The sequence below is a fragment of the Coturnix japonica genome, chromosome 3 (assembly GCF_001577835.2).
Source record: "Coturnix japonica isolate 7356 chromosome 3, Coturnix japonica 2.1, whole genome shotgun sequence".
In the NCBI taxonomy this organism is placed as follows: domain Eukaryota; kingdom Metazoa; phylum Chordata; class Aves; order Galliformes; family Phasianidae; genus Coturnix; species Coturnix japonica.
The window spans coordinates 57,716,434-57,726,205 of NC_029518.1; the positions used below are offsets into that span (position 1 = coordinate 57,716,434).

The 9,772-nt window shown below is 37.0% G+C and overlaps 1 protein-coding gene across 2 annotated transcripts in view; it reads left to right on the forward strand.

Moving 5' to 3' along the window:
• The first annotated feature begins 271 nt into the window (after window positions 1-271).
• Window positions 272-9,772, forward strand: part of ROS1 (ROS proto-oncogene 1, receptor tyrosine kinase) — a 78,200-nt gene continuing 68,699 nt past the window's right edge. Inside the window, exons 1-7 of one of the 2 annotated variants that reach the window (XM_015858759.2) lie at window positions 272-574; window positions 2,356-2,409; window positions 3,398-3,457; window positions 4,026-4,052; window positions 6,447-6,507; window positions 7,182-7,330; window positions 8,639-8,777. In XM_015858759.2, coding sequence (XP_015714245.1) covers window positions 461-574; window positions 2,356-2,409; window positions 3,398-3,457; window positions 4,026-4,052; window positions 6,447-6,507; window positions 7,182-7,330; window positions 8,639-8,777 — 604 coding nt within the window. In that variant the 5' untranslated portion in view covers window positions 272-460. The remainder of the gene's footprint in view (window positions 575-2,355; window positions 2,410-3,397; window positions 3,458-4,025; window positions 4,053-6,446; window positions 6,508-7,181; window positions 7,331-8,638; window positions 8,778-9,772) is intronic. The other variant, XM_015858760.2, reaches the window with a different exon arrangement.

Below are 9,772 nucleotides of genomic sequence, written 5' to 3' on the forward strand. Positions count from 1 at the left end.
TGACTGATATGACCTGTAGTGTCCTAACAAAGTTACTCATGAACATGAACAAATGCACTTAGCTGTAGGGATCTGAAAATACATAGTAGTAGTAGAAGTTAAGATTTCTCCATCTTTCCATTTCCGTGTTGTTTGCAGCACCTGACTGAAAGCATTGTGCTTAGTTTCCTCTTGACGTTAATGATATTTGTGTAAGGAGATACGCTGACTTTCATTGGTCACCCCTTTTGTTTCAGCGGTTTAATAAGAAACTGTGAAATAGATGTTGTGCAATTTCAAGGCAACTGCTCCAGGAAGCAGAAAGGTCGTACAAGGAATGGATTGTAAACAAAGAATTAAAGATATTTAATAAATTATAAAGTAGAAATTTCACAGTGGTGTCTCTGCCACCTGGACTTGAAAGAATTTGTATGGCCAAGACAAGGAAGGAATCAGGCTGCCAGATGAAACTGCTCACGTTATGAGGAACGCTTGCCTGCTGCTGAATAGATTTTGTACTTTTTACTTCATTTGGATTTCTGCTGCATATTGTTCTTTCTTAAAAAACTGTCCAGAACTATGTACGAGTAACCTGGTAAGTTCTGAAAAACTCTACTTAATCTTTTGAAACGCATCTGGTTTTTAGCACTGTAAGAATTTTCAGTTACCTATTAAGTTTTTAATTTTTAATAGTATATTTGAGTAAAAGCAGAGTATGAGAACTAATATTTTACAACTGAACTTGTAAAACCTGGTAAAGAAAATATCCCATTAGCCAGATTGCATGAGTTTTCATTTTATGCTTTTGTTTCAGCAGATCCCAAGATTACTATAAATTCCAAAGACCCTGAAGTGTGGAGGAGAGAAACATTTTTTGTTCAGTTTATTCACTTTACTTAATGGTTTCTGTCTAGTCTGTGATTTTTCTTATGTAACACTAGAAAAACTGTAAACACCCAGTTGCTTCCACAGTTATCCTGAATTTGTTTCATTTTCCTTTTTGAACCTCTTAAATAATAGGTAAATTTTTAAGAAGTTAAGCAAGTGGCTAGGTCCTCTCAGTATTCCTTTGAGTCGAGGGGAATTTAGTACTTTTCCTTCTACTGATGCGCAACAAAGATAAGCAGAAGCTCACAAATCCAAACAATAATTCTACCTCAGGCTCTCAGGAGTCACCTACTTGTTTCTATTTGCTTGAAACACTGATGTGCTTAGAAGACCATGTACCTTTGCTGTATAAAAAGTACATTTTGTGCCTCTGGGCTAATTGGCTGTGTAAACCTACTGCAGGAGGCTATTACCTGCTCCATTTTGTTTCATACATTTGCCTGATGGTTCCTTTAGAATTACTTCTTAACTCTAGCACCAATGAAAGAGTTAATTATTTTCCCTGATGGGAACCTAGCATGCAATGATAACTTTAATGGAGATCCTTTGATTTAAGCTTAAATTAGCTCAGAATAAGAAATGAGTTGCTCTTCCTATCAGCTTTGAAAGACAGGAAAATCGCATTCATGCTCGTGTTCGGTGAATATATTGTGTTAGGGATTCAGATGAGTCTGCCAGCTGTAGATCTTACTTTTCTTCTTTGGTCTACTTGTTGTGTTCACATTTACGTTGTGACAGCTTTGCGTGGGTCTGGGGTTCTACTTACTGTCACGTTACCTGTGTTCCAGTGTGCTGAGAATCTCTACCTGAGGGTTGTTTTGTTAAGAATGATCTTACTTGCTCACAGGACCAAATCTAAGATCTAGCATTCAGCTTTTCAAAGGCTCTTAGATATACTCCCACATCATTTGTACTTCACAACAGGTGACTGGTTTTGCACACTTGGAGTGACATGGAAATATAGGCTTTGGCTTTTCTGGCCAAAGAAGAAGGCTAGTAACCATTTGGCTGCACAAAGACTGTCAAAAAGAGGCCAGACAGAAGCCAATTAGCTTGAATGAAGGTCTTTCTGCTCTCCAGAGGTCAAAGACACTTGCCTTTGTCATTTATGCCCTATTTACTTATGAAGCAGTTGTTACTGACTCAGTGAACCAGAATGAGGGGGTGAGGGCCAAATTCATACCTGAGATAATAAATTTGTGCTATTTGATTCTGCCAAATCTTCTTTTTTTCAGTGCCCTGAAATTGGTCTCAAATGGGAAGCTACCTGTGTGTCAGCAATGCACCTATTCATATGACTAAATCATGAGTCAAAGAAATTTTGTTTTACAAGAAACCAGTGTTTTATTTTAATAAAATAATTGGGGGGGGGGGGGGGGGGGGGGGGGGGGGGGGGGGGGGGGGGGAGGGCAGGGAGAGGGGTAGGAAGAGAGGGGGTGGAAACACATCTTGACTCTGTAAAAATGTATGTATTTTTTCCTCTTGTAGGAAGGAGAACTTGGAATTGCTAACCTTTGTAATGTTAGTGACATCAATGTGGCAGTGAGTAATGGTTTGCTTTATTAATTACTGACAGTTTGCATTACTGCTATTTGAATAACATGGGTACAATGACCATATTGTCAAAGACCAGATGTAAATAATATATGTACCTACAGGGGCAATTATCATTCTTTTTGCTTAAAGAAAACTTGATGTGTAGAGTCTGACTCAGTGGGTTTAGATTTTGTCTACAAAATTCATAATCACACTGATTCATAACCAGTCATTCTTTAGAAAATGGGGGAAAAACAGTGTTATCCCTAGAATATAAATCATTACAAACTTTAGCTTTGTACAGTTCAGTTTTGCTTATTTTGCTTTCTCAGTGGTTTAATGGGAGAAAACCTAAAACAATCGATTGAGATTTAGAGTTAGGTATGAGTTCAAAGGTTTGTACTGATATCAGGAGACTCTTTAGCTTAACATGTACCTTCTGTAGCAGAATTCTTGTAAGCCAGCATTCTTCTACTTCCAACTTCAAACACAAGTCAAGCTGGTAGTTATATATATATATTCTTAGAAGAACTATGGACAATTCAGTCATCAATATTTTCTGCAGAGACTAGTGAGAAGGTGCCTCTCAGCACCTGGTATCTAGCAAGGCTGGATCTTTTATGATACTGGAACCATAAAAGGCTGTGTTGTCATGACAGTACATAGCACAGTTGACTATTTGCTCGTTGTTATCAAGTCTTGCTTTTTTTTTTTTTCATGAGGCTTTGTAGTACATGATGTCAGAGGCTCCTGCTTCTAAAGTCATCCCCTTTCCTCTTCCCTTTAAAAAGAAAAATGCACACAGCTATTAAGAGGTGGATGGGACAGATTAAACAAGACAAGTCCAACGCCAAGTTCAGATAATGCTACATAATGTTACTTCTTCCCTGTGAACAAGTTGCTCTGAGTAGTTTTCCTCTTTAGCACTGGAGTTTTCCTTCTCTTTAAAAATGTGATTTCAAAGTCCTTTTTAAGCCACCATCTGTCTTTGCAGTGCATACAGGGATGTCAGTTTTGGAATGCAACAGTTCAAGTCAATTGCCCAGTGAAATGTGTGAGTATTGCCTTAGTGTTCGTTCTATAACACTTATCTCCTGCTTATCAAATACAGATAATGGCAGATGCGCAAAACCTAATCAGACAGCATTTCTAAAAACAGATGTCTATATTTTTTTCTGTGCATTTATAATTTCTCTGTTCAGAAACAAATTATAGAATACTCCAAGTTGGAAGAGACCCAATAGGATCAATAACAATTCTTGGCATAGGAATTACCTGTAACATCATTCTGCTTGTCTAAAATTTGGAACACTTTATAATTCATCAAGCTCAACCACTTAACCAGGTTTTCAAGCACTGAGGAAGAATTAGTGCTTTTAAGGATTTTACCTTCCTGGAGCCTATCTCATTTTTAAATTCACACATAAAAGTCTCTGGTGTTATTTGTGTGTGTGTATCTTTTCCTTTTTTCACTATTCACCAATGCAAAGACTTGGTAGTGTACTTTCACTGTAAAAAATTTCTGATTAATTGGTACCTGTTAAAATACTCTGTGATTATTTTTATACTAATCCTATGTTTCACTTATCTGCTTCTTGTTTCTCTTCTTTATTTCTTGTCAGAACAAGACATACACCAGAGAATGTGAGGTAAGCTAAATGCTATCAAATTGACACAAACTTAAAATTATCATAATTTCAGCTGCTACAAAGTTCACAGAATTCTAAAAAATATAATGTAAATACACAAACATAGCTATCAATCCAGTTCTAATTGTTCTGTGTTCCCTAAAGCTGAAGAATGAGTTATGTATTTGAATATACAATCCTTCTTAGCAGCGTGTTTGCATTGAAGGCTGCTCTGTAACAAGGAATATTGCTTTAAAAAAAGCCGTCTGGTCCCACCAGCATGAGACACAGTACAGACCTACTTAAGCTATTTTCTAGGCTCTCCCAGGAGTTCTGTACAGTTTTTCATTGATACTATCAAGGATGAACCCTTAAGAATGCTCACTAAAGCCTGAATGACACCAGCTTGGAGAGAAGGGGAGGCTAAACAAGAAAGAATGGGCACAATACATTCCTGACTGGATAGAGGACATGAATTAAATAAAATATAATTCAAGAATTTGTCCTTTAGAGCATGGGATGTGACACTGATGGTAGCAGGACTGCAGCTGGGACTGTTGAGGCCAGTGGCTGTATCCAGATGGTGGCAAGTAGGCAGCGAAGGAGTTGGAGAATAAACCTGCTGGAAGGCTGGAAATGTAATTGGAAGGATTGATTTTTTGGAGGGTAGTAGTGTGCTTTTCTAATCTGTGAAAATGCAAAGAAAAAAATAAGCAAAATAGTTTACAAATAAAGTAGTAGGTAGTTTTGGAACATAGGAACCATCCAGTAAGTAGCCAACTTACTTCTATAGAAAGACAGAATCAGTATGGGGTGTTTATGGTTTGTTTATTTGTATGCTTTTGCTTGTCTGGCTACACAATATGCCAGTTAAATTCACAAACTGCAAGGGCTTTTTGGGATTATCTTTCTGCTGGATCAGCTGGCTGATTTGACTCCTCATGTAGTGAGGCCAAACACCATGTACTACATGCCACTGATCATACCACTGCAGTTGATGGGAAAGGAGGAGGGATAAGTGGAACTTCTCCTTTAGCATAGATTCAGCTCTGTTAAGTGACTGCACACTGAGACTGAAATCCAATTGGCATTACTAATTGCAGTATTACTCCTGTTGAATATTACCTCTTGCCTAGGAACAGAGAAATGGCACTGAATTCAGTGGTAATATGCAAAGAAGGGGCAGTTGCTATAGGTAGAGAATAAATTCTTGTTTTCAATCAGAGCAGATGGCAAATTTCCTCTCAAAATTTCTAAGAGCTGGAGCTTCAGTAATCCTCTTACATCAAGCAAAAATTGGATTTATGGTGCTGACAAAGATCAGAAGAAGAAAGGAAAACAATACAAAATACAAGTGGTTGAAAATGTCTGTGACAAATGAAGTTGAAAGCACTACGAATTTACTTGTCAAAATGATGGCATGATCGATCCCCTATAAATTGTGCAGTACTTGGTAGTAAAGTTACAACTTTCAGCTGATAACTAAAGTCTGCTATTACCCAGACCTTTGCCTGCTAGTAATCAAGATAATTCTCTTGGAAATATTTTTTGTTTTCTGAACATGAAAACTTTAATAAGACAGAACAAGGTGGGAAAATAGTATTAATAATGATGATAAAAGAACACACAAAACAAGTGATGCACAATGTAAATTGCTTACTACACACTGACCAGTGCCCAGACAGGCCCTGAGAACTGGACTGCCTCTACAGCGAGCTCTCCCAATTTTGTAGTTCTGCATGATGCCACATGATGTCCTGGTTCTGTCCCCTTCCAGCTCATTGTGCACCCCCAGCTCCTCACGGGCAGGGCACTGCCAGAAGCTTAGTGTAAACACTGCTCAGAAACAACTAAAACATCATGTGTTAACATTATTTCCACACCAAATCCAAAACACAGCACCATAGCAGATACAAGGAAGAAAACTATCTCGATCACAGCCAAAACCAGGACATAAATACTATAAAGAAAGTGTAAATTGGCCAGGACTACTCGGACAAATTATTGATCAGAACCATTTTGAAAATCCCTTGTATGAAAGTGCTTCATTCATGAAAAATAAATGGAGCAGGAGTGAAATACAAAATGTAGAATATGTAACTAGCAAGTTAAAAAACCTTATTTCCTGACTTCACTGCATTCTGTTTCCAGCTTTAAAACAGCTCCATATTTGTGCTTTCTACAAAGGGACAGTGTGTAAGGATGAAAGCCCCAATTCAGTGCTCTGTGAAATTGACGGAATAGCTTTCAGAAAACCCTTTGGAATGAGATTGTGGTTCTGATACTTTATTTTTTAAAACCATGTAATTATTTCCACAAGACTTTTATGTCTTCAAAATGCTCACAGGATTTGTAAGTATTTGAAATGTATGTATTTCCACAAAACTAACCACTAAGTTCTGTATTCCCACACAGGCAGTTTCCTGTAAGTTTGGCTGTAGTCGTGCAGAGGATGCATATGGTGTTGAAGCACAAAGTAAGACTGAGCTTAGTCCCGTGTCTGATTCACATTCCGATAAATGCAGTTTTCAGACTTACTGCTTTGATTCACAGTCTGAATTTCTTTGGAAAAAAAAAAAAAAGTGATAGAGATATCCCATGTTTTTGTTTCACCAGAAAACAAACATTTTCTTCTATTTTTCTTATGAATGAAAAATGAAATAACACCTTTCCCCCTCTTCCTTTCACGTACCTGAGACTTTTTTAATCCAGTCTCAACTGTTTAAGATGATACTTTGTAGAGTGCTCATCCTTGACTTCTATGTTGAAATCATTGCCAAAAGCTCCTGTGATTTATATAGTTACAGTTAGGCTAATACTCTAGCTAGAGTAAGCACTGTTGAAATAGACCTCCTGAAAATCCTGTCTACAGAAGTCCCCTGTACCTTCTCTAGGTTTCTGTTCAGCAGACATTTAACAGGCAACTACAATGCATATACCTAAATACAGAATTGTACTTACCTTGGCTTTCAGTGAGCTTGGCCCAGTTCAGGCTTACTTAAACTATGTTTAAAAAGTCTTGTGATTTATTAATCAGTATTTAAAATAAACTCTTTTCTGTGCTTCACCGCTGTCAGGTATGTGAAGTAATATGTCCAGAGATTGCCATGAAGGAATTTTTCTCACTCTTAGGCTGTATTTTCCCCTCAGACTATTTGAATGAGCCTGGAGCACCATTTGCATCTACCATTGGAAGCCACAATATCACATTGGGTTGGAAGCCAGCTAGTATCTCTGAGGTTAAGTATATTATCCAGTGGAAGTTCCATCAGCTCCCTGGAGACTGGAGGTACACAGAGGTAAAGAAAGGCAGTTCCTTTTACTTTGCAAGGTTTCTTTGGATTTATAATCCAGTCCTACTTCACTGGGATAAACAAAGAAGGTCATTTATTAATAGAGTGTAATCATGCCAAAAAACACGAAGAAAGAAAGTAATAGCCAGATTTTGCAACAGATGTGGCTGTAGTTTACTGGTGAATTAGGTGATTGCTTTATTGTTTTCTAGCAATTTGCTAAAACCAGTAGAGCATGTTAGGATTCTTAGTGTACTTGTAGGGCACAAGTTATGTAAATAATATGTTCTTTGCTTTATTTTAGAAACACATTTGATAATACATTAGGCACGTAGAAAGGGTTTCCAGAATCATGAATAGCGTGGGAAGCTGAGAAATGAACAATGATTCCTTTTCTTCCAACAAAGGAATCTTGATGGAAGATTGCAGGTAGCAAGTTCAAAACAAGCACATGAAGGTACTGCATCACTGCATATGTGATGAAGATGTTCATCCACATATGTGGATGTTAAATTACTAAATATTAAAACTACTAGAATTCCAAAAAATGATTGGAATAATAACTGTAGAAAAAAAGTGGAAGAAAAATTAGTTCTACTAAATACTAATATTGCCAATAAATAAATACTGATATAGCTTTAGAAATGTCAAGACTGAGATTATTCTGGTATTATGATAATTCAATAATTAGGATCTTTCTACTTTTTTCCACTGAGGGGCAAAAATACTTGGTTATGTGGATAGGTCTCAAACTGATTCAGTACGGCCATTTTTGTATTACATTATTTTGCGTCAACTGCACACTCATTATCTTGCCATCATCTCTCTTGAAACAATGTACAGAGCATGGCGAGTTAGTACAAGAAGGCATGACGACCATCTATTAAGCAGGAAGTCCTTTAGAATTAATCATAGGTTAAATAACAGAGAGCAGTAACGTCAGACCATAAACATTTTAGGGTATCTAGGAGGCACTGGATCTTAAATCTAGAGTGCATATTATGTCAGAATTTTAAAATATACTGCCTATAATGTCTTAGCATTTTAGTTTTTAAACTTTATTCAATTTTACTATTGCATTCATCCTTCTACACATTCCCTCATTGTTTTTTGGTTTTGTGTTCTGAATAACAGAGGAGCTAAAAAAAATTGAAAGGAAGAAAGAACAAATCTTGTGCTCCCGGAATTTGTTCTCATTTGAACTTTTGGATACTGCAGTCCAGTATCCTGAAATATGTTTTGAGCAGATAGCAACCTATGTAGTAACTTAAGATGGAGGAATAATGAAAATTGTGTGTTTATGTGTCGATATAGGTAGTAACTGAAACTTCATATACAGTCAAAGACCTTCAAGCCTTCACAGAGTATGAGTTTCGAGTAGTTTGGATCATAACCTCCCAGATGCAGCTCCATTCTCCATCAAGTCCCACTTACCGGACCCATGCTTCTGGAGGTAATGTATTGTACTATCAGACTTTCAGGACTGCATTATAAATGCTTAGGTTTTCTTGTTTCTTCCTTCTTTCATAGAAAAAGAAAAATTATAAGATGCTTAACCTTAAGAATTGTGTGTACGTTTTATGCTACGTAACTGCAGAAGACTGGACAAAAATACTGCAAAATCTTTTTATTTGAGCAACAAGATTCAGGGCTGCTTCCTGCTTTCAGTATTAAAAACGTGCACAGAAAAATGCAGGGTCAAAATTGTAAGGACACACTGGATAATTTTATGCGTGAGAACTTTTTGAACAAAATACACACATTTTCCCAGACATTTCTTTTCAAAAAGAAACTTTTGCTGAAATGTTGATTACAACATTAAGGTTAATTTCCTTATATTTAAAAGGTCTGTATATCTACAACAGAAGTATGGAGTCTCCCTGCACTCCACTATTTTGAGATAGAAATTACATTTAAATGTTCCCTAGTTAAGACATCATTCATATGAAAAGGCAGATAATATTGTAATATTTGAATATAACTTCCTGGTACATTATTGTCTTATAGACAGTACATGATGTCATGGTACATTATCAGTGTTTTATGGAACTGAGATAAAAAATCTTTAACAATCAGGAACCTTGCATAGATACCAGTTACTTTCCTTTTGTGATAGATGCACATTTTCGTACTGAAAGCTTTGTATACCCTTGAATATAGTACAGGAGAAGGTGCCATAGACTTTTAGTTTGCATCCCATGGTATAGTGCACATAACCTCAAAGAAAAAAGAAGATAGTTTTCATTGCAGGTGATCTTTTCTTCTATGCCCGTGGTGTCAGGAAAAGATACAGGGTGGATCCAAAAAACCCATCTCTTAAACAGATGGCTTAAGAGGTGGTGTAGACACAAGAATTTCGGCTATTTTGACCATGGGGCAATCTACACTGCACCTGGAATGATGGCTGCTGATGCAAGCAGCCTGTCCCTGAGGGGTAAGAGGGTATTA